This window comes from Pollicipes pollicipes, unplaced genomic scaffold (assembly GCF_011947565.3).
Source record: "Pollicipes pollicipes isolate AB1234 unplaced genomic scaffold, Ppol_2.1 Scaffold_6686;HRSCAF=7923_pilon_pilon_pilon, whole genome shotgun sequence".
Taxonomy (NCBI): Eukaryota; Metazoa; Arthropoda; class Thecostraca; order Pollicipedomorpha; family Pollicipedidae; genus Pollicipes; species Pollicipes pollicipes.
The window spans coordinates 3,150-28,349 of NW_023596921.1; the positions used below are offsets into that span (position 1 = coordinate 3,150).

Consider the following 25,200-nt stretch of genomic DNA (forward strand, 5'->3'; position numbering starts at 1 on the left):
CTCAACGTTGTGACCCAGACAAACCAGACTCGATACCTGAGCGATAGGCCACCCAAGTGTACGTAACATGCCAATGGGTCTTTGAATTATTTTGAAGGAGGTCTCATCAATGTCAATGGGTTGCATTAGGGTCAGATGTCAGAGTTCTGGGCTGGGTTGGGTCCGATTTAGTGGGCTCGGCCCGATATTGGACGGGCTGGGTGATATCTGGGCCACGTTGGATCATCTCGGGGAGGCTTGGGTTAGATACATCAGGCTGGGTCATGTCAAGCATGTCTCGGGTTAGATATCGGTGCTGCGCCGGTTGGACAACAGTGCACCCTATCACCGAGCTCCATCTCTCCGGACCGCAGTGACAGGCCGGTGCGCCGTGTTCGCATACAACAAAGGCGGCGTTTCCGGCGGTGTCTGGGCCGGAAAACCGCCGCCATCTCCTTTAATTGGCCGCAAACCAGTCTCTGCCGGCAGCTTGCGGAATGACTGCGCCTTCATCCGCTACGCGGTGCTGACCCTGCGCCCGGCTCGAGCCCGCAACATCGGCGGCAGCTCAGGAGGTATCTCTCTCTCTCTAGCAACTTACTTGCGTCGTTGTCGTACCGATTTTTCCGCCTCTCACGCATCTAACGTATCTCGTGGCAATTTGAGGCACTCCCTCCAGAAATGCGGCGCTATTGAGCCCGGAGATAGCGTCCAGGTCCACCCCGACGCGCGCGACCGACCGAGGGCGACGCCGTCGGCCGGGACAGGCGTGGCCGGCCGAGAGAGAGCGTTGGCCGCGCACGGTGGGCGCCGCTGCCGACAGCAGCACCACACGAACGGACGGCGCTGCCGGCAGCGCCCGCCGGCGACAGCGGCTGGCGGCCTGCAGGGCGCGCCAACGCCGCCCCGCGCGTCGCCCACAGTAGACGAACAAGAGCTTCAGCCGATCGGCGGCGCCTGGCGGACTCCCTCTCATCCGACAGCGGCCAGATATAATAAGTGCGGCCCATCAGCCGGAGCCGCATCAGTATGCATCGACTGGCGTCGCCGCCAGCATATCACCGCGCGCAAAACACCTCGCCCTCCGCCCGCTCCCGGCGGGCAGCACGGCGCGCCACTGCGCCGCGCCGGCCTCGGGTCTCGCCGAGAGGAGGGGCCTGGGTCGTCGGCGGCTTGGCGGAGCCTGGGTCGGAGCCCCGGGGTCAAGCGGCAGGCCAGCGGTCGGTCAGCAGCGGCGATGAAAAAATTGCCGATCCTAGGACAAGGATATAGATATATATATATATATATATATATATATATGTGTATATATATATACATATATATATATATATATATATATATATATATATATATATATATATATATTCCTGGAATGCTTAAATAGACATTAATTAAGTTCAATCTCTGGCCGCGAGCCAAGAAATGCAGTCGCAGGTCCCAAATCATCTACATCACTGGCACATAATCTATATCCATAACAACGTGCAGGCTAAGGACAACGAAAAAACAATAGTAGGATTACGCTTTTGCTGCCCAAGCCTACGTTAAGGATGAACAGCAAATTGCAACAAGCTTCATGCGATCGACATTAATATCCAGGTGAAGTAAGGAAGACGAAGAAAATGGGCGCAATTTCGGGGACAGCTGACCCCCCCTATCTTACATTGGGTGCACGTTAAGATATATCTGCGCCCTAGAAATGCTGGAGTTTGGTTTTGCTCTGCACGCCGCCATCCCACTGTCAGTGACATCATCTGAGGACGTAGTTCGCCACGTGCTCATCAAATCGCCCGATGACGCATTCTGCGGCTCAAATGTCAGGATAAATCCGAACAGAAAGTTTCGGAAGTGGTAAACTATGCCTGTCCAGCCTGTGTGGTTCGTCAAGCACGGAGCTGCTCTTCAAGGTGGAACCACGCACGAGCTTGTATAACGCGCAGTTATGTCATCACCATGACAACGTATGAAGATACAACAGCCGGATTTGAGATAAGTAAGAGGAACATTGTCGACAGTCGACAGGAAATAAGCACTTTCGGAAATAAAAAGGGAAGAACAGGATGGACGTAGCGAAATAAAGCGTCAAATGAGCAAGAAGAACAGATCGATAGGGAGAAGGAATGGACTTTACTAGAATGATGAAAAAATTAAGATGTGAGCGAAGTTGCCGCGAATAGCAGAAGAAATAGACAGTTGGCGCGACCGAGAGAGGTTGAAGGATGTAAACATTCAGAGAACGCCGGGAGTGGGTCAGCGGGGAAGCACTATACGGCGTGGCGAAGCGAGGAGACGAGACCGACGGGGGCTCGACGGGGAGCGCGGGGAGGGGAGCTCACACGTACAGGGCGTGCCGGAGCTCGCTGAGGCTGAAGCAGTCTCGCTCGCGCCACATGGTGAGGAGGCAGCCTCTCACGCCGGCACCTTACCACCACTGCCGCTGCCGCCGCCCGAACATGTGTGCCACAGGTGGTGACGTCACGCAGCGGCGTCTGTCGGCCGCCTGACGTGAGATCGATACAATCGAGCGGCGCCGGTAAACAGCCGAGCCAGCCGGCCCAGCGGCGGCAGCCGGGCGTACGCCGACCGGGAGGTGAGCTAAAGCAAGGCTGGGGCTCGTGGGTGAGACGGGTGAAGCCTGCTCCGGGGGAGGGGGACTCGGAGCGTGCGCCGCGGACGAGCTCTCCTGTCCTGAGACGTGCTCAGGTGTGCTGTGCGCGCATTGGGTAGGTGGTGATTGGTCATGGCCCCGCGTTACTGGATGTCAGACGGAAGACATGGCTACCATTGTCATGTTTTTGATGATACCATGGCCCACCCCAAATCAGTTAATGGCACTACACCAAGCATACGCACTACATTTCGGCCCGAAATCATCGCTCCAGCCTGCAAGGGCCCGAGCGAGCCAACGCATCGCTTCAAGCGAAACAACTTTCAGCGGACGTAACCACGGCTGAGGTCAGTCGACGTCGAGGGAAATGCGTCTGTTTCATGGGGGGGGGGGATTTCTATAAATGACACCAACATCTTAAACTGCAACCCAGCACCCAAGTCCGCGTGGTTGAAGTCACTGCCTTTGGCGCATTCACAGTTTGCAACGGCGAGCAGCCGCCAGTGCAACAGACAGGCCAACCTCGCTTGAGGAAGCTGCACGTGCCCTCTCGTCTGCCGGGCCTCCGGCGGCGGCGAGGGGCACTGATGTCTGGGTCTCGCGGCGATAAAGCAGACTCCGCACAGAAGTTTGCCCCTAAAGTTGATCGTGTTGACACAACGTTTCACGCTAGTTTGAAGCAAGTGGCCGACACAGGAAGTTTGTTTTGGACGAGGTAACTCCTCTGTGAAAAACGCAGCCCGGAACTAGTTGACGACAAGACCAAAATTATTAAAGGGGATACCCATCGGCAACTGCTCAGCAGCTCACTTTGCCCCAAGCACCTTAAGAACAGGCTTATCCATACCTGAAAAGCAAGGACCAAGGCGGCTTGAGAGCACAGTCGCTGCCCGCCTTTGTCGGGCGCGTCGCTGCTCCGCCCCGCCAGAGCACAGGTCCACCAGCCGGCGGCGGCGGCGCGGGCGTGAGCTAATGGCGCGCGTCGCACCGACATTACACCGGGTGGCGGTCCGCGTCAGGTCGTTTGCGGTGCCGTTCGCGCCGCCACCGCCGCAGTTATTTATACGCCGGCCGGGCGCCCATCACGGCGACGCCTCTCATTCCCGCCGCGCGGACTCGCTGGGAGCGAAGGCGCGCGCGCGCGCGGCGGACGCCCCGGCCGAGCTCATCATCCGGTGTAATGAGCAATTACAGCCACTGCTCCGATCCGACGCCACGACCAGTTTTTCCGGATGGAATGGGAGCGGGCGAAATGTTCAGCGGCGCCTGAAGGCGACTGGAGGCGAGCGGGCGGCAGACAGCGCGTCCGCGGAGCGCTGGAGTGGGAGGCGACGCAGTCGACGACTGGCGGGTCCGCTGAAATGGCCTCAGGCAGTGCTGGAACACTTGCCCGTCATTTCCCGCAGTGGTCTGCAGAAAGTGCTCGCGAAGTATGACATAAACAAGTCCAAAAGCCAGCAGTCTTGTTTACGCTGGGCTTAACTGTCAGCCTAATACTCAGTCAAAACTACTTAAGTATAGCTAGGCATTACCAGGTCCACTCTAACAAGACACATCTGAAGCAAAACATTTTTGGCACACGAAAGGTAACAAACTGAACTGATATGACACGACATTGTAGCCCACTTTGTGGAGCATTGCACAGTCAGACAAATATGTATGCAGGACCCCTTCCCGGAAGCGATCTTGCATGGCCGGTCATTGACGGCTAGCTGGCAACTGGCCATGGAAAGCCGGCCGGAAGGAAGGCAGCTGTCCACGACGTCAGCGTCGACTTTTGCACCGTCATATATTTCGCCAGGAATTAGCGTTGAACTAACTTTTGTTCCACGGGGTCGGTCTACACGAACCCGAAACATGATCGGCCCCAGTACTGAAAAAGAAAATTTCAATGTTCGCAGAGCGTTTCAGGTTGGAATGGAAAGCAACTGCGGCGGTGTAAAAAAAAATGGAGAAATTCCGGCACGCAATAACATCTTTGACAGGCCTGGGAAACGACCAGCTTTGCCCGGTGGCATCCCACAAGAGGCGAATGCGATGCAGCTGGCAGCGTCGATATTTGACGTGGGGTTTGATGAAAATAAAACCGCGGCGTCTAAATCGTAAACATTTCGACGTTCGGTCGACATCGAATAAACGTAGAAAGCGCTCGTGTGCCAGTGTTTGGACGGCGCCGTTCGGCATGCTTTATCAGCCCTGCCGCGCAATGGAGCACACATCAAGCCTTAATGCATCGACGCGGAAGCAGCGGTTTATGCTGAGTAGAGCGCCCAATCTTCCCACTATCTCGTCTAGCTTCGGGGGATCACCGTGCGCGAGTGTTTTGTCAGGCGCCGGATCGTGCGCATAGTACCACAGACGGCTCCGGCGACGCTGTCACTCGAACGAAACCGTCGCACGATGGAGAACGGCGTTCAACCATGCTCAATGTGAACGGGATGTATAAAACGGCATCTGAGCTAGCTGGTGATAGCCCTTCCACGTTTGCACGACTTGGGCCTGCAGTCTTCTTCCTATTTTGATAAATAAGACGGAGTGATGATATGAGGCTGGATTTAACCGGCAATTTTTACAAAACATCTGTCACTAAAAACGTGATGTTAAACATCATTGAACACCTTGGAAAACTTCGGAGGCGACTCCATGCCAAAAGTTTGCTTTTCTACCCTCAACTATTTCGAGGCATTCAACACATTACTAGCTACGAAAACGATGTCACATATAATAAACTAAGTCCAGCTCGGACGTCTGTATCAGGTTCCATCAAATTGGCTGTCAGAAACATTGCTGACATCATCACCAGTGCGAACACCATTGTGGCGGCGGAATGGATCTCCTCTATCCAGCCTCTACGCCATTCTCCTCTTCCAATTGTGTCAACACCAACCACTCTGAAACGCCGAGCAAAAAACTCGAGACGGGTGCCCAATTGGACTCCCATCGTTGCGTTTCACATCGTAAATTACATCAGCGGAAGCCTTCAAAAACATCTCCTGCCACATGCTTCGAAATTTTCCGTGGGACGCATCGCCTGCATCTGCAATGGTGGTCACGCCTTGGACCACTCCTGGTGGACGTGGCTAATGTATTCCATTCAATTTCGGCTGCGCGTATCCGTCTGTTTCGGCGCCGACTGGCGGCTCGGATTGCCGCCGCGAACGCAATCTCCCTACTCGGAGACAAATGGCTGGCCGAGCGGACACTGCACCGAGCGCCGACACTCGAGCTGATTCGATGCAGCAAAAACGCCGCTGCCTCGTGACCCGGCGCGCGCCGCTGCCAGGTCAACGGCGGCCGCGGCGCCAGCGTCGAGGACGACGCGCGGCGCCGTCGGCGGCGCCGTCGGCCGCGACGGCCAATCGCCGGCCGGGGATTGTGACGCCGATGAGTTGGCAGCGCCGCCGGGATTAATCAGGCAGAGGCGGCACTAATAGCCGCGATCGCCGACTTCATTCCGATCGGTGCTCGTTGCGGCGGCCGCTATAAATTATGCAGGCGGCGGCGGCGGCTGCGGGTCTCTCCGGGTCAGCTGCCGCCGTCTCGGCCGCTCCGTCTCCCAGCCGTGTCCGTGACGACGGGCGGGATTGAGCCGATTGCCCGCCGGCGGCCGCGACACGAAAAAGGCGGCGGCCCGTCGGACAGCGAGGGACTTCTGGCAGCGGGTCGCGGGCATCGCGCGCAGAAATCAATCAGCAATCGCCCCCGGGAACGCCGGAAACGACGCCGAAATTATCTCCCGCCCTGTGCAAAAACCGCATCACGTAGCTAGTCCCCGGATATTGAGGCCCTCCTGAGATGAGCCATTATTGCGACGAGGCCTCGAGCAAAAATATGTGCGCGAAGCTCCGGGGAGCGCGGCATGTTGACGACGGACAGGGGCAGCCGGGTAATCTGCGCCCTCCGTCATTGGACACAGCTGGTGCGCTTCGAGTGTCGCCGTCTGCTGGCGACATTGTTCCTGTTAGACACCAAGATGGTGCGTAATAATAAGGACATCTGCTATCATTGACGCTTTAAGGTTATGAGCAATTTAAGGCAGGTCAATTAGCAAATCGAGGCAGGCATGTAGTCCTTGGTAAAAGGCTGAGCAGAGTGAATTAATTGGAAGAGCTTGCAAGAGCAAACGCTTGTTTAGAGTTCGCGAATAAACTGTGCTAAAATGCACCTCGTAACTCAAACCATTCCTTTCGGCTACTGTTTATGTGCAATCACTTTCAGGCGTGCAAATGGATTACCAGGTGTCTTTGAACTCCTACAACGTTTCTGGGAAATATAGCGTTCATGCCGTCCTTGGATACCCGTTGGATGATCGGCATTTTCTGTTCAAAATGCCAGACCTAGACAGCATTTCATGAAACTCCAACGTTTTTACACGTGTCGAATTCCCCAGTACAGTGTAACACATATAACCATGATACAAACAGACTTTAGATATGAGGTTAAGGTCCCGTAGTACAGATTTTCGCCAAGAGATTGAAAGGAGGTATACACAAAGCTACTTTACCCTCCTGCAGAAGGATTGAATGTCCAAGCCACTCACGCGAAGGAAACAGTCGTTCGATCCTTTCCAAATCGCCCCATGCGCCTCTCCGTTCCGAAATTCGTCCAATCAGCGCCTCCGCTCAACTTCGTGGCCTACACCACAGCCCATTCCACCAGTAATTTCCGCACGCTAATCGAACACGCAAGTCCACTTGGCCAGCGGCGGTAAAAAGCTGCAGCCAACGGCGGTAGATGAGTTACGATCGATACGGCCGGCTTTATACGCCACTTTTCCGTCCATGACAGGCCGAGCGTCCCAGCGCGCCCGGTGGCCACAGGGGGAGGTCGGGCCGGAGCCCACCACACGACCGTGGAGCACTTGACGTTCGGCAGCGAGATGCGCAGCGATATGCGGTGTCACCATCTGGCCATGTTTTCAGAAGTGCGCCTTTAAAGAACGCCGCGTCAACTCAAGCGCACCCTAACTCACGTTGTTCATTACAAAACCGTTCAGGAAAAGTGAAAATAGCGGGGATAAGGGAATTTCCATATGGGACTATCTCGTCGGAATTTCACAAACGGTGTAGACAGCTTCCATTTAATTGGAGCTGTCTGTTTGGCATGCAAACAAGTGGCCAAGTGGAGCGTAAAAGAACGGGGAGAAACGCGTTTGAGAATCACGTGAAGTGCAAATCAAAAGTATATTTGTCTCCAGATACGAGCATGCGTGATATTGATCAAAGCTGATATCGCTCTTCTTTTAAGCCTTGCTCTTACTCCACATGCATTCCATGGTTAAGGTTCTTCAACGAGAACACTGACGGCCTGGCGGCTATTCTAAACGTATTAAAAGATCAGCGAAAATAAAAATACACATCCTCCGTAATTTGGATTTATTTGAAACGTTGATATGCATTGAAATGGAGCCCAGGGTACGAAGGCGGGTAGGGTGAAATGTATTGGCATCGCGGGAACATGACCAACGTATTCTGCCGTTCACAGGCGAGACGTTGTCATCCGCGCAGCTGGCAACTCATTTTACAAGGGACTGTATTGACACCAGTGATAGCATTCGAGCCAGCATCGAACCCCTGAAGCCAAAGCCGGATCTTCAGTGGCGCTCTAAAGCACTTGGCGCTTATCGGGATGTCCGAGGACTTTGGTCCAACAGAGGAGCAAAAAGTCAACAGACAGATAAAGCAGCAAAACACGCCAAAACGGAAGCGACATCCGGGGAGTCGGCCGGTAGGAAGTTTACGTCGACTGAGAGAAAACGAGAATATGGGATCCGAGCTCACGCTTCAGACCTTTTCAGCGCTACTGTACGAATTATTGCTGAAAACTGGGTCGATGACAGCTCCGTGTTAAAGGAAACGTTCCGCATTAGAAAATAGTGAGGCAAGCGGCGCATATGATGAAATAAGTTTCCTTATATCTATCGGTATAATTTCAAGTAGAAAAGATTGCGTTGGACAACCAGCTGCACCAATTGTTTCTATTGCACCAATTCGTGCTCAAAAACTGAGTCGACGCGAGCCCCGTGTCAAAAGAAAATGTTCCACATCTGGAGACAATGAAACAGGCATTATATATGATGAAATAAAGTCTCACATCTATAGATATATCGTTAAGTACAAAAGATTGCTTTAGACAATACAATTTCTACCATTTCGTTAACATGCTTCCCAATATATCACTGATTATGTGATGGAGTGTTTGTACGACGTTGAGATGCTGCCAAATTAGCCGTGAGAAATTACCGCCCTAGTAATTATATGTAGTCCTTCAACTACCCGAGAGATGGCACAGTGCCGAAAGGGTCTGCTGAGCCACATATTGTGCTGTGCTTGTGTTTTGACCCTTTTTCGCAGTGCTCTTGCCTTTTTGTTCGTAAGTCAGAGAAGTTTGCTTGATTTCACATACTCCGTTACGGTGTCATTCTCAAATTGTTTGAGCCTGTCTATTTCCATAATAGCTGGCAACTATGTCCAGCTTTTTATTTCATGCAGCGTTAAACATGATTAGTGACTGAAACTTACACAGCTTGATCGACACCGATTGAAATCCAGACGACGACCACGAAATTTGAAAACTGTGTTCACGGGCACGATATCTGAGCGCCTCGAAGATAGCATTTTTATTGGTCTTGTCCACGAATGGACAATGAAAAGGCAGGATTTGGATGGCGTGGTTATGCGTCATGTATGCCCAAGTGACCTTGAAATAGTCTGCGCAAAATAGTCTGCACGTCTTTGCGGGCGCGTGGGTGAGAAACTACAATATTTTAGATGTTTGAAAGGACAGAGCTGTGAGGTGTAATGAATGCTCTTCAAAATGATTGTCAGTTCAAAAAACCCTACGTGGAAAACTCTCATGCGAATGCATTCATCGCATGTTCTGAATCAACTTCATCCGGCGCGCGGCCTGTCTAAAATATTATTTGTCGTCCACTTCCAGTTATAACAAAAAAAGGATGTATTTTGTCCGTATTCTTAGAAAGTTTCATACACAGATTGCCGAGAAATCGTGGTTACGAGTCTGCACTTCACAAGGGCAGCAAAAGTGACCTTATCTGTAAAAGCTTAACCTTATACTGTGGAAACCTTCCATGGGGTTTTTCTACTTAGCTATATGCGTTTTCAGTCAGGATATTTCTATCCGTTGCCTTCATGGCCCACCGACGTACCTCTCCATCCTGGATGTGTCCGTGGCTACACCTCATGAAAATGTAAGAACTTTTAAAAATACGACACATGAACGGCCTGCGAGACACCTCCGAATATCCTATAAATATAGCCGTATTGGTCACGTTTCGTTGTCATGGGATTAGATCATTACGTACGGCCTTACTCAAGGACTTCCTTGCTCAAGACAGGGCTAGTTTATTGCTATTCGGTGAAAAACCCAGACAAGTGCTAGTAAAAGCTGATGAATTACTTTGTCTCTAACCTACACTTGAAGGCGCAACCATCCTCATGTTAGGTAGGTTCGTGCATGCGATAACACTGGCAAAGTGTCGCGGACCATGACGAGAACTTGTGCGATACATGCAACTATATTGCAGGTGTTCGAAGCCTTGGTAACACAGCTGTCATCTATCACATGTCATTGGTAACAAAACACAGCTGTCATTTATCCCAGAAAGATAAAACCATACTCCCATCGAGGCATTTTGTCATAAAATCAGTCTCGTGAATGCATAAATATGCCGGAGGGATCTCGGTATACATCACTGAGATTTCCATTTCGACGAACACTGGCACGTCCCAAATTGCATTTTAATCTCTGGCTGATCCGGCCTCTTGAGGGACTTGTCTATGCCGTACGTGATAAGTCTTTTCAAATATTCTAATTGGATCTGCCGGAGTTGGAGCCCGCCTCGACCCGACGGCAGGCCGGAGTGGTGGGACAGGAGGGAGGCGTCGGAGCCGACGAAGCTGGGACGGGAGATGAGGGAGGCGTCGGAGCCGACGAAGCTGGGACGGGAGATGAGGGAGGCGTCGGAGCCGACGAAGCTGGGACGGGAGATGAGGGAGGCGTCGGAGCCGACGAAGCTGGGACGGGAGATGAGGGAGGCGTCGGCGCCGACGGGGCTGGGACGGGAGGTGAGGGAGCCGTCGGGGCCGACGGGGCTGGGACGGGAGGTGAGGGAGCCGTCGGGGCCGACGGGGCTGGGACGGGAGGTGAAGGAGCCGTCAGGGCCGACGAGGCTAGGACGGGAGATGAGGGAGGCGCTGGAGCCGACGAGGCTAGGACAGGAGATGAGGGAGGCGTTGGAGCCGACGGGGCTGGGACGGGAGGTGAGGGAGGCGTCAGAGCCGACGGGGCTGGGACGGGAGGTGAGGGAGCCGTCGGGGCCGACGGGGCTGGGACGGGAGGTGAGGGAGCCGTCAGGGCCGACGAGGCTAGGACGGGAGATGAGGGAGGCGCTGGAGCCGACGAGGCTAGGACAGGAGATGAGGGAGGCGTCGGAGCCGACGGGGCTGGGACAGGAGGTGAGGGAGCCGTCGGGGCCGACGGGGCTGGGACGGGAGGTGAGGGAGCCGTCAGGGCCGACGAGGCTAGGACGGGAGATGAGGGAGGCGCTGGAGCCGACGAGGCTAGGACAGGAGATGAGGGAGGCGTTGGAGCCGACGAGGCTGCGATGGCAGCGGAGGGGCCTGAGATATTGGGCCCGACGAAGGGGCCGGGATCAGGAGATCAAGTGCTATGCTGGGGTACAGCATGCCCGTTTAGTACATATTTAGACAAGATGAATGTATGTCCATTCACGGGATCAACATCGGCAGTACGCTGGTTTTAATGGTGTTGGATATCTTCATCATCCAGCTGCCCGCTGACGCAAAGCCGTCTGTTACTCCTGCGAACCTGCTGTAGAGGAGCTGCAAAAGAACTAAACTGTTGAGTGTGTGCAACTCTTTTTCCCAAAATTGTATTCAACAACCGATAGTAGAACACTGTCAAATCGGAGACAACGAATGGTATGGACAGTTGCGTCACCCATAACCTTTAGATCACGGTCATTTGTCATTTGAACGGTTCCTTCCGCTCCCGATAAAACCCCCACCGGAACATCCCGAGAACCGTTCAGCTGGAACTCTGCCGGCGCCCTTCAGACCGGGCTTATTTTCCGAACGAGGGTGCCATATTGATCCCGTCAAATCCACGGAGGGCCGCGAATGATTCGAGCATCGCAGCCCGAAGGCGAAGTTCGCAATCCCGAACGGAAGTTCCCGTCGTGATCGACATTTGTAACGGCCGAATCAATGTCGCTGTTAACCTACGTCCCTGCTCTGCATGGAAGGATGATAATGGTAAATGCTCGAAAAGACACAGCCTTTTTTCAGCCAAAGTACCTTTCAGCCACTTCTGGGGTGATGTCCGCCTGACATTGAAGACTGAGGCAAACGTGGGACCAAAGCCTTACCCAACAGGTTCATAGCTCTATCCATGTACTTAATGGTCATAGCTCACACTACCTCGTCCTCAAGCAGCTGATCTCCTATCTCCGGTCCCCGTTGCTGCGCTAACGCTGTGTCCACCGGCTTTACAGCCCAGACTTGAGCCTGCTGGGGTCGTAAAGAAAAGCAAATTTAGCATGAAGATTTTCCAGAGGGCGAGGCGAGAGTGTGAGAGCACAATGTCGTAAATTTGCTGGTCGATAAACCGCTAGGCCGCACACATAACGGCGCCGTATTCATTTTCTTAATTAGCGGCAAGCTCTCAGAGCAGCTGATGACCATGTGCTCTCCCGCTGCCGACAAAATGAGAGCAAGATAAACGACGCCGCTCCAGAGCCAATAGCATCACCGCCCAGGCCTCTGCCGGCCCTGAGGAGCAATAATCCTCCCGCGCAAACTGGGCGAAGGATGGCTCGAAAGCCACCGCAAGAGCGGATCAAACCCTCCCCGTGCGCCGACGGTCGTCTGGGAGAGACCCGTAGACGGGATCCACCACAGAGCGCGGAAGGCGGGTGTCGCGACCAGAAGAGGCCCGTCCATGTCTCCGCCACGCCAGACGGGCTCAGTCCCAGGAGTGGGGCAAGCGTCATCGGACTCAGTCCCAGGAGCGGGGCAAGCGTCATCGGGCTCAGTCCCGGGAGCGGGGCAAGCGTCATCGGGCTCAGTCCCAGGAGCGGGGCAAGCATCATCGGGCACACGAGTCCCATGTTGGGTTTGAGTGTGTCCATGTCGGGTTCAAATTTCCATGTATGATTACACGCCCGCAATCGGCATTACGCGTCCCATGTCAGAGGCACATGATCCCGAGTGACCTCTCAGCTCGCACACACCTAAATTCACAACGCCATCTCATCAAGATCATACGTTCCACGCTGGAATCACGCATCCCATGTCTGGATCGCACGGGATTCGTATTCGGCATGTCGCGTAATCCACTGCGTCAACAGCTATCTACCGACGACTCGTGCGGCGCGGAGAATAGCTCCTCCCACCGTTCCCCTTCATCAGCGCAGCGACGTCGGATGATCCGGACCGTATTATGGGCCTCTCTGCCTCTCTTCATCACCCTCCGCCAAGCTCCCTGCAGGAACTGTACAGAGGCGGCACCGGGTTCGGATTAACGCGCGCAATTGCGCATCGTTCAAAAAGCCGTCAACCTTTACTGCTTGCATAAAATATGCGAGCATCGGCTGCACGAGTATGCCTGGATGCTTGGTTTTCGATGTGGTCTCTGATACGGCTACATTTTCTCAACCTGTGCTTTCATATTCAAGATTTGGTGGTTACCTAGTGCTTTCCTGAAGCTCGTACACAACATCCAAGCGCAGCATAGCATGAAAATGCAGCTGGAAAACTGCCGTGCATGGGAGCGCCTCGGCTTGTCCACTCAGGAGACCTATCAGGACACGCAGTGGAACAAAGTGAGAGGGTACGTGGTGGAAAGCGCCCTTAAAACGTCAGTAGTCCACCAGAACTTCAAACATGTGATGTTCTCGCGAACCAAATTGAGATTATTCACCTGTTGTAGCGATAATCTTGTCCGCTGAATACGTTGGCTAGCTTGCTTCAAGACCTCATATGCCATCAATCTACAGCACCATTTCTTCCACCTGCCAGGCTTGAATCCTACGGGCTCTTATCGCACCACCAGCCAATCGGAATCCAGCGGACGCAAGATGCATTCATTCGCAAAACTCCACCACTCATCATCTTTTGAGCATGTGGAAGTGGCCCAATGCGCTACACTGGGGGCACCACGCGACGTTTAAGCATATCTGTCCCCACAAGGATCCAGTTTTCGGACCGATGTCTTCCGTTTCACGAATGGCGTGTCCTTTGTGTTCAGTTCGCTTGGCATGAGCCTTTCCAGCCACATCCCATGTGCCCCGTTGTGAGGGGAAACGTGATTTAGAATGGCGATGTGGACACTGGGGCTCAGTGTTTAGCCTGCTCAACGATAACTCGATGTCTTAATCGAGCGTGCCGTTAAGATCCACTGCAACAGACGCCTTCTGGATTTAAGGAGGTTTCATCGAAGATGTGAATCATTGCAGATATAAGGTATACAGTAGTGAAGATCACCAACGATCCCACCATAGCAAAGCTTCTCCACGATAAACATCTCACTTTGCGCCACTGCTTGTGATGTTGGATCCAGGTGGGCGATCTGAGACATTTCCCAGTGCCTGTTGACGCAGCTGTTACATCAAAAAGCACCGTTTGGAATCAGATTTAGTGCCAACATAATTCCACCACCCACCTACAGTACTGCCTTATTCTCGGCGACAAAAGCGCACAGATGTCATGACACATCTTATCAATGCGATGCGATGACACATCTTATCAACCCAGCGATGTGATCGGTTCACATGCGTACAATTTGGTTGCTAAGCTTATGGAGTGGAGTGAACTCACATCATGGTCGGTCCCAAATTTCGTGGGTTGGGTGGAAGCTGTCGCAGCAACTTCAATTTGCCCTGGCAAATGACATGGGTGCACGTAACAGTTATTCAGTGCACTCAAGCCGCTTCTCGCAGCACTCGTCAAATCGATTCTCAGGAGCCATCTGGCTTGATCGATTCCGAGGAGTGCATCGCTTTTCCGCGCCGAGTACGGACATCCGTCTCTGACAGAATGGCGAGGTGGCCTGCGTCCAAAGACCACACGTAATCAGCATACTCCTGCCGCCCTCCTACGTCATAGTCAGCTGACGGGTGGTGGCATTATGCGATCTGGGCTGCTACAGCGGCCCTGTGCCCGCGGAGGCCCCTCGCCCGCAGCGGCCCTTCGCCCGCGGCGACCCACGCGCGGAGGCCCTACGCCCGCAGCAGCCCTACTTCGCCCGCGGCAACGCCACGCCTGCGGCGACTACAACGACCGCGGCAGCCAACGCTCGGGGCGGCCCTACTACGCCCGTGGCGACCCCACACCCGCGGCAGCCCCACGCCTGCGGCGACCCTACTACGCCCGCAGCAGCCAAGGCCCGGGGACGACCCTACTACGCCCGCGGCAGCCAATGCCCGCGGACGGCCACACTACGCCCGCGGCGGCCAAGGCCCGGGGACGGCCACACTACGCCCGCGGCAGCCAATGCCCGGGGACGGCCACACTACGCCCGCGACAGCCAATGCCCGGGGACGGCCACACTACGCTCGCGGCGGCCCTACGCTCGAGCCCTGTTGCCGACAACAGCGGCCTTCGCGGTCGGCCCTGCCAGGGAGGAGATGGCATCAGTGTTGGGAATGTGGGACTGAACTCGACATTACAGCACACAACAAACCGACAAACGTGGCACCACAAGCATTTCATAGGCAATTCAATGCTTCCGGTTGTGGGGTGAAAGCCTGCTAAAAGCACACAAATGTGTGTTGAGGTCGGCTTTTTCCGGCGCGGAACGCGAACCGTTTAACAATGTCGAACCACTCAGACACGGTTGTTTCATACTTAATATCACACTGTCCGCTGGGGTTTCAGCGCAGATTACTGTGGCTGTACTGATTAAGCTGCGCGTCTGGGAAACCAAAGGTATGACATTGAGTTACCCGCGGTGTCCGCCCTTCTTGCCATGTTGAGAGGCCGGCGACGCCATATGGCCTCAGCTGCTGAGTGTGTTGTAAAGCCCTAACGACAAACCAGGTCTAAAGGTGACACGGGGCATGCCCTGTTAATCACAGTGCACAGTCTGCTTTCGACAGCTCGTGAAATCCATGATGAATGGCTAACGATGTTAAAATGCCTTCCAGTGACGAAACCAACCGCAAGCGATCATGCTGCCACCGCGATCGACGGCGCGTGTCGGCGAGGCCTTGAGGAGCGAGCACCCGAGCGCATTCCAGTGACCAGGTATCGAATCTGTTTCGACCTATTTCGTCATATTGAGTCTACCTCGAGCGATTTCAGATATGCGAGGTTCGTTTCCAGCAGGCAGGTCTGCCCCCGGCGATTTAATGTGGTACCGAACATGTTTCTAGCAGGGCTTGCATGTGCATGTCTCAAGCGAAAGACGCAAATCTGGGCGGGCTGGAGAGAGCCTGACTTCACTCGGCCCGACTGAGGCTACACAGTGCCGTTCAGAAGACTGGGTTCGAGCCGAGCGGTACGCCGAACGTTAGCGACAAACTACTGTGAACAGGTCACCACTGCAGGCTGCGTCTTAAGAGCACTGGGGAAGGAGCTTGCGGCAGCAATAGTTACGTAAGGAGGTGTTTTTTCTGGGGGCCGCGCGACAGCCAACACAATTTTAATATTCTCGGACTTGCATCGCCACAATTCACGTATTCCACATAATTCCGCCGCAGTGGTTTGACAACAGTATACTCCATCGACAAAGCTGTTATGGCCTATCTCACCTCATGACCTGGAACGGCACCTCCTTGTAAGGGCTGCATAACAAGACAAGTCAGGAGTAACTTTCTTCTATTATAAGAGGGAAGTAAAAGTCACGTCCTGCGGCGTTGCATGAAATCTGGATAATCAGAAAGCTTCGACGTCCGTTCAGAGAATTTACCGAACCGCCACAGCATAAACATCGCATGGGCCTCAAGCTGCCTGTTGTGCCTGGCGTGTTTGATTAAGTGCACCCAGGCGGCGGTGATTCCACCCGTAAGACCCCTCGGCCCGGCGCGCCACCGAACGAACCACACAGTCCGTGGCCGGCCGGGCGGACCTGACCCCTGGTGGCCGAGGGTCGGGGCGGGGCGGGTGGGAGGCGCAGGTGCACCGGCTCTCGACCAGCAGTGACTTGCGCGGCCGACCGGCGGGACTGACCCCTGGTGACCGAGGGTCGGGGCGGGGCGGGGCGAGTGGGAGGAGCAGGTGCACCGCCTCTCGACCAGCAGTAACTCGCGCGGCCGACCGGCGGAAGGCGCCAGCTGACGGCGGTCCAGCCGCCGCTGGCTGCAAATAGCCGGCTGTCGCTGGCCCCGAACGCGCCGCTGCGGGCGCCAGCTGACCTGGACCTCTTGTCCGGGCCTCATGGCGGCAGCGGCGGCGGCAGCGGCGGTCAGGTGTCCTGATGGAGTGATCAAACCAGAGATTCCATAGGGGCATGTAATGCCCCCCCCCCCCCTCCCCGAGGTGAGCGGTGGGAAGCAGCCAAGAGTGGAACGCAGACGGGCTGGGTGAACAAACGGCATTATACCTGAGTACGCACGGAGCCTGACGCGGCAGCGGGGGCGCGCAGCAAGTGTCACACAGCGCGAGTATAGGGCGCCGCGCGCCTGCCTCCTCCGCGCTCGGGGTCACCCCAGGCGTGCCGGCGATGGCGGTGGAGCCGCCTTGCTACAGGTCGTCCGGGGCCACCGGTGAGACCCAACGCTGAGACATTGCCGCGCGGGGGCGGCGCTCGGGACACGGCGCTGATGGATGGTGGAGGTCTGCAAACACCATTGATCGTGTCACGAGCACTATTTGCCAACAGACCGCCGGCCGGGCGGAGGAGCTCGCGGCGCGCGGGTCCGCCGCCGGCCGACGACACGGCTGGAGACCCGCGCGCTCCGACTGAGGTCCACGGACACCCCGGGGCACTGATCTGTGGCTGGGACGCGGCCGGGGTCATTTGGCATCCCGCCTCACAGCGTGGCACTGCGGGATAACACAAATGGACCTCGGACTGTTTTCACAATGGAAACGACGCTGCTCTTGCTGAGCGGCACTCTGTTGTGATCTGTCCAACCGTTCAGTCGGCGCGGCTTCCATGCAGTCTGAGCACTGCCTATACATCAAAGTCATGGTCGGGTTTCGTATCTGCACGTAAATTACGTGCTGAGGACGAGACGAATGCATCGGACCGCTGCCCCATCGCACAGCGAAGACACCAGTTTTCGCGGATCGTGACAGGGAATGTCGGCGCTGTCTTACCAGCTGGCTGCCCGCCATCTTCGATGGCACCGACTGGTCGTGTTTATTTTCTTTCATCCGGTGACTGCCAGCTGTTCGCATAGACAACCTACAACAATGTCCAAGTCGGCACGTTTTTAGATTCTCGATTGGGGAAAATCAAACGCTAACCTGAGCAAACAGATAACAAAGTGGAGAGAAAACTGAAAACGTAATTCCTTTAGCATCCAATTCATTTCCCTCCGCTGCTCTTTTCGTGGAGTTACGACGGAGAGCACGGCTGTAAAAACGTCAAGACCGCGCATCAAAAACGCTGGCAATCAGGGAGTGATCTCAGAAATCAAACGCATTGCCAGCAGCAAAGTCAGTCGGCGAAAAACGGGGCTCACAACATATATCCATTCGTGCTGAAAAATGGTCACCGGAAATCGGTGGAAAAGCGTCGTGCCAATCAGCTGACCTGGCCGACGACATAATGCTCAGATAACTGGTGCTCAGGCGGTCGCTGATGGATTAGATCAGTCTCAGACAGCGTCAGTGTTGAGCACAGCAAGCCGTCTGAAGCGCCTTAGAAGACATACGGGCAGGTTCGGGATCAAAATGAGAGGCGGGGATGACAGGCACAGGATTTCTAACACGCGTTGAGGCCTTGCACTCCCCACCCCAGTTAGGTGTCTCATTTGGCAGACATGCAGGACGATTATACGCAATGTAAGGACAATGCAACTTTCTCATTCAGCCTCTGTCGCTAGCTGACTGGAACCCGGTAGTGTCGGTACGATCATGGACAGCGCAGTGGTACGATCTTGCGACAAAAACGATGGCAACAGGCACGATTCGCTTGTGCTTTATTTGGCGACTAAGAACTCATTTTGACTCCACAGACGAATACGATCCTAAGGTACCTATCAATCCATTCATATAATGTTCACGAACTTACAAGATGGTGACCCTTTGTTACTTTGCCAATAAGCAGCTATGGTTAAATCTGGCAGCATCCAGACGAATGGCAAAAGCTCTGACGCTTGGTTACAGGTTAGGCCATACATCGTCAGCTTCCGTATTTCTGTGGTGTACGTCCTTTAACGGAATGCTGAGGCGATAGCATCCGCCATTCCGCCTATAGTGGGACAGAGGTCAACAAACGTACCCACGTAGGCAACCCTGCCTGCGTGCCTATAGACACAGTCCTGGCTGGCGCCCGCCATCGACAGCTGGGGGGCCGGCTCTCACCAAACAGCCGACTGAGCGGGCGCCAAACATCCGGGCCCGTCCGAGGCGCACGTCCGGCCCGTCGGCGGCGGCGGACGAGAACGACCCGCCACAAAGGGCGGCGCCCGCCTCCCGCCGGCGCCCGGCGGGGGGTCGGGCCCGGGAGGGATCCGGAGCAGCGCCCCGGCGGAGGGGTAGGGCAAACGACGAAGCCCGACGGGGCCCGGGGCCCGGGGCCTGGGGCGGGATCCGGAGCAGCGCCCCGGCGGCGGGGTATGGGCAGGCCCCGGAGCCCGGCTAGGGCTCACCAGAACAGGGCAGAGGCCGGCTGCGGACGGCGAGTGGTACTATGTGTCGCGGCGCTTTTAGTAATGAAGGCGGGAGTTTATCAAGCTATACGGCCGCCTTATTATCGTCTGTAAATGCAGACTGAAGCCAGCTGCTTAGTAACATCACAGCTGAGGTGCCTGTGCTCCAAACGCCTCTGAAATATTCACCGAGAACATTCAGGCCTTTAAAAGTTTGACCTCGCTGGTAAGTGATTCGATCTAATCGGAGCGATAATTCTTCCCGCTAACGTCATTGGACATATCTGTGACGTCACCCGGCGGACATTTATTTATACACCAGTCATCGAAGCTAGCCGACGATCAATCGACCGCGCTCATCGATTAACGATTCAGACCGGTCCTGGAGAACGGGCAATGGTCACTCGCCCTGTTTGCGAAGCAAACTTCAGAACATTTGACATCCACGCAAATGCCACCTTAACCGTAACCCGAGTGGCGTGTGCAAATGCAGCCGCCGTTTTATCGACGCTGATGGCCATCGGCCAACGCAGAGCGCCGTCCACCTCCGGGTGGAGTCGCCGCCCCGTGTTGCACCTGTATTGAGCGCGCCCTGCCAATCCCTGCCGGCGCCCGGCCGGACACCGGTCGACAGCCCCACTCGCCAAACTCGAGCACGACGTTTGATTGCCTCATCAATCAAACATCACGCCTCGGCCGGAATACGTTTTCAATACGCGGCGAGCGCGGCTAATGCGCCTGGCGTCCAGCGGTCGAGCCGAGTCGGCGGATTAACGCACGGGTCGCCCTGGTCAGGCCACCAGCGGGCCCCACTGTGCGTGCGGCTCGCGGGCAAGGCTATTGGATCGGCGGGCTGGTGTGCACCGTCAGCAGACGAGGCGGCCGCAGGGCGGGTTAGCTCAAGTCGGCGCTCTCTCAGAGGGGAGACGTCACCACGCCACCATCAGCACGGCGGCTCGGAGGGGAGACGTCACCATGCCGCCATCAGCCCGCTGGCTCGGAGGTGAGACGTCACCACGCCGCCATTAGCCCGGCGGCTTGGAAGGGAGGCGTCACCACGCCGCCATCAGCTCGACGGCTCGGAGGGGAGACGTCACCACGCCGCCATCAGCCCGGCGGCTTGGAAGGGAGACGTCCCACGCCGCCACCAGCTCGACGGCTTGGAGGGGAGACGTCACCACGCCGCCATCAGCCCGGCGGCGGCGACACAGTCGGGTGCAGCTGCACCACCCACTCAGACGCCAATACAGGTCGCATTACTCAGTTGTCGATGCTGCAGCTGCCTCGCTAGTGGCGCTTTTCAGCAAACGGAAGTTCATCTGTTCGGCGAAATAGCGACGCATGAGGACTGGCTAAGGTCATTTCTATTGCCGATGCGTGAATATTTGATAACAACTGAACGTACCTCGCGGGCATAATTGATACTGTGTCCGATACCTTTCAGTGTCCCGTGACTACAATGCCTAAGTGAAACGGCAAGTGGGCTTTATGATCGGCTCTAAAACTTTCCGTCAGATTTGAAAACATGCCTCTTGGCCGTTGCTCTTGTATCGTAGGTGCACTCTCCGATTTGAAAATGAATTATTGCTGCGGGCACTTGAATTGCAATCTGCTTTGCTTAGATGCACTTTTCGACTGACGTGCAAACCCCCACCCTTCACACACTCTCACCTCCACCCACCCCATTCATCGTAAAATTATACCATGTCCAGACTGTAAATTGGAATGTCTACCGTATAAAACGGGAAAACACTCGCCAGACGATGATCAAACAAAATGCATACATACTGCAGATTGTTCACAACTTACCTTACGCTCTTTCCCTCGCAGAAGCCTGCCTTGTAGCTTAGCGCTAGATTATTGTACACATATGTGTACAAATAAGGTACACATAGGCCTTGTTTGTGAAATGATCTCGAAGGACGATGGTCTCGAGCGCAATGGAAAATGTCATGCCTTTCTAGAGGGCAACACTTTTCACAAAGCCTTACTTACTGACACCCTTTCCGGAGAATTTCATCGACTATACCGATCATATCATTGTGGCAACGCCCTAACCCTTAGTCCATGTGTCAAGTCTTAAAACAGCTGCTGTCTGAACGACTTAGCGGATCCCGCCGGTGCCATCACCGCCCTAGCCCCTGGTCAATGCATCAGGTATAAGAACGCCTGCTGTTCAAATGACCCCATAGATAGCCATGCCCATCCCCCGAAGCGCTGGTCAATGCATCAGGTCTCTACGAACGAGCGCAGTTTAAACGACCGCGCCGATCCCGCCACCACCGCGCCGCCGGCCGTATGGAGGCACCGGTTCCTCCCCGAGCTGATGGATGGGCGAAGGCTCGCAGTGCCGTCTACCGCCAAACGCCGCCGATAATAGCCGATAACCCGCGCCACCATTCGGGGAGCGAAGCGGCGGGCCTCCACCGGCGGCGCACGGGCGGCGCATCGCTGCAGACCGCAGCACGGCCCGCCGGCGAGCAGGCGGTGCCCGTCTGACGGCTGGCTGCCGTCACAGGGTCGATGGGGTGCTCACGTCTGCTCCAGCGTCAAGTTCGTGTGTGGGGGGCGACGAAGCGAACTGTACAGCGCAGCATGCACAGCTGCTGTTTGGAGGCTCGGCGTGCAGAAACGCAGTGCGAGAGCGTACGGTTGGTTTTGAGCACTTCTTTTAGGGACGGTGTGATGTGTTATGCTGTGCTATACCTTGTTATATTGTGTCGTGCTGCGAGTGTTCTATTGTTTAAGTAGTTTGTAGTCTCTAAGACGCACATACCCTGGAATTTGGACCATATTTGTGGGACCCAGGGACATGTGTTAATACAGACTGTGCGACACCATCGCACAAGAACAGGATTCTAGCTTCGACAGTGAAGGGGAAATGCTGATCTATAGGAATTGCATCCCATTCCCTTCCGCTTCACGCGTCTTACGTCAGTTTAGTTAAAGCAGTTTTCATCCAAGAAAGTGAGCACTACACAAGTTGATATAGATCCATATTTTTAAAGCTCATCTCCAATGGATGTTATCCAATCACAAAATGTACACGCACCCATTCCATTAAAAGGCGAAACACACTCTACCTTTCGCCTCGCTGCACAGAGCCAAAGAAATCGATGCGGCTCTGCGGGCGACAGGGGCTGATCCGGCGGCCCCTGAGGCGAACACAAGACAGCCAGCCGGCCGTCGTCGAAGTCATCCGGGGGGAGGCGCCCGAGGCGGTCCTAATGGCCGGTCCTCCGTAATGGGGGCCGGCTGCGGACGGGCCAGACAATGGCCGGGTCAGCGGGCGATCGGCGCCGCTGTAATTGGCAGTTCGACCCCGGCCGGAGGGGGCGCCGCGCGCGCTTCCGGCCGGGCCGCGGAGCTCAGAGTGCCCCGAGGGCAGGCTCGGTCAGAGGCCGCTCCCCGCCGCCGAACGAGGTCACCGGCAGCGCCCGGCGCGAGAAGGCGCTCTTCGCGCCCGGCGGTGGCTCCCGAGGAAGGGTGGACGAACGCCAGGGCGGGCGGGAGCGTGCTGGGAGTCAGTATGAATGGGAGGCGCGGTTGTTGCCGCGGCCGGCGTAACCAGACAAAACTATACGTCAAATTGCTGCGAATCGCGTGCATTCGTACGTAAAACTTCGCACGACGATTGAAATTAGATCCGCGTCGGGATTGGAACTGGTAGACTGGAAGATAATACAATAAATTAGGATGTTCTCGAAGGGGATTCCGGTCAGTAGCCTCCCAATTCCTTAGAAACATAGTATAAAAGGTAATGTGCAATGGGTATAAGGTCCAGTAATCAATTTTTTACAGCACCCAAATGGATGTTCAGGACCTACATGTAGAGGGCTTGACGGAGATGGCTAGAATATAGTTAATTGCTTCAACATGCGCGAAAAAGCATAACCTGTCGGAGGACGGTAACCTTCCAATCTGGCTTTAACTCTTACCTACGGCAGTCAAGGTGAGTTGCAGCGTGCAGGTGAGCTGCTATGCAGGCTCGAGCCAAGTCGAGCACAGCGTTCAAACGCTCTGCTGGAACAAACGTTTTTTTTCGTTCGATGCACACGTTGATTATACAAAAGTTAGTTTTCCTGGGCAAGTTTTTACTTTTGAACTATTTGTCGAAGAGCAAGGACTAAATAAGGACCCCTAAAGAACGCATAACTCAAATGATTGGCTTTGAAAGTTTGGCTCAATTGAACAAAAACATGGAAGCTCAAACTGTCAACAGAATACAGAAAACACGACGAGACATTTCGCATCCCAAAAAGCGAAAACGCGGTGTACGATCCCTTCACCAGTGAGCTGAAACAACCAAAATACCTCGGACTTCAAAGCCGGTAATGCATCTGGTCGCGGTAAACTGAAGTGGTGGGGGAGGGGGCGGGGATCGGCCCGCCCCACGGCAGTCCGCGGCGCCGGACACCGCTCCAGGTGGCTGTCACTTTGCATGCCAGAACACGGAGACGTCACGGGTCCAGAGCTGGCATCAGAGACTGTTCGAACCTGGTACCAAGGAGTGTCCAGCAGATCTGGCATCAGAAGGTGCCTAGGCTCGGCATCAGAGAGTTTCCAGATATGGCATCGAACCAGGTGCTGAGTGTACAGACTGATGCCGAGTGTCCAGACTCGGCATCAGAGCGTTCAGACCTGGCATCAGAGCGTGTCCAGACTCGGCATCAGAGCGTGTCCAGACTCGGCATCAGAGCGTGTCCGAAGTGGAGGGGCCCACGGAGCGGCGGGAAGGGTGGTGGCCCGACACTCGGGGTGTGACGCGTCTGGTCTTCCCGGGTTTTCGGACTGTCACCATCACAGCCATGTCACCGAGAGTGCTTGAGCTTCGCCTGTGTCACGCGGGACAATGGAGCAAGCTTCGCCTGCGTCACACGGGACAATGGAGCAAGCTTCGCCTGTGCAACACACGACAATGGAACAAGCTTCGCCCGTGCCACACGGGCGATGGGGCAAGCTTCCTCTGTGTCACACGGAACAATGAAGCAAGCTTTGCCTGTGTCACACGGGACAAAGGGGCAAGCTTCGTCTGTTCCACACGGAACAATGGAGCAAGCTTTGCCTGCGTCGCAAGGAACAATGGAGCGTAGACAAACTTATGCGCGCTCCTGTCAATATGGTGCATGCCAGATAGTCAAAATCAGTTGAATCGCCGGATAACACAAAAATATCAATGCATGTGACTACTGTCAAGAAATTAATGAATCATCACTTGAAGCCCCTAATGCTTTTCAACTAGATATCGGAATGTTTCTTGACGACATTTTACACACATGTCTGTATGAGGGGAGTACTATTCTCTACTTCAAACTGCGCTGACATCACCCTGCTGTCCGTCAAGATGCAAAAGTACCGATCTACAATCAGCATGGTTTAGATGTTTGTTGTGTTGATGTCGCCGTTTAATGCATTCAATACGACACAGCATGTCGTGACACAGGGCAGTGCTACAGCCAGACTGCCTACCAGGCAGTATATTACTAAGCCCATTGCTAAAGAGGTCACTTAATGTGGAACTTAATACGCGCCCGGGTGGCCGGCTAGACACCCTTCGCTCGGGTGGGGGCGGGGTCAACTTGACATCCACTGGGATCTCGGAAACTAAAAAAGCTAGAGACACCAAATTTACAAGGTGTCTTGACCTATACGTGAACGCACTTAGATCAAAGTTTGAGCTTCTGAGGTCATGACTTTCAGGTCAAATAAAGTCAAACAAGGTCAAATTCCAGGTTGGTCTCTTAAGTGCCCCAGAACCTAGGTAGCTGTTTCTAAGCAAAAGGTCACAAGCCCATTTAAGGTCAGTGAC

The 25,200-nt window shown here is 54.9% G+C and overlaps 1 protein-coding gene across 1 annotated transcript in view; it reads left to right on the plus strand.

The window, feature by feature from the left end:
- Window positions 1-10,521: 10,521 nt before the first annotated feature.
- The window catches only part of LOC119108727 (serine/arginine repetitive matrix protein 5-like), a 73,490-nt gene continuing 58,811 nt past the window's right edge, over window positions 10,522-25,200 (plus strand). The window contains exon 1 of the mRNA XM_037232358.1: window positions 10,522-11,067. Coding sequence (XP_037088253.1) covers window positions 10,522-11,067 — 546 coding nt within the window. The remainder of the gene's footprint in view (window positions 11,068-25,200) is intronic.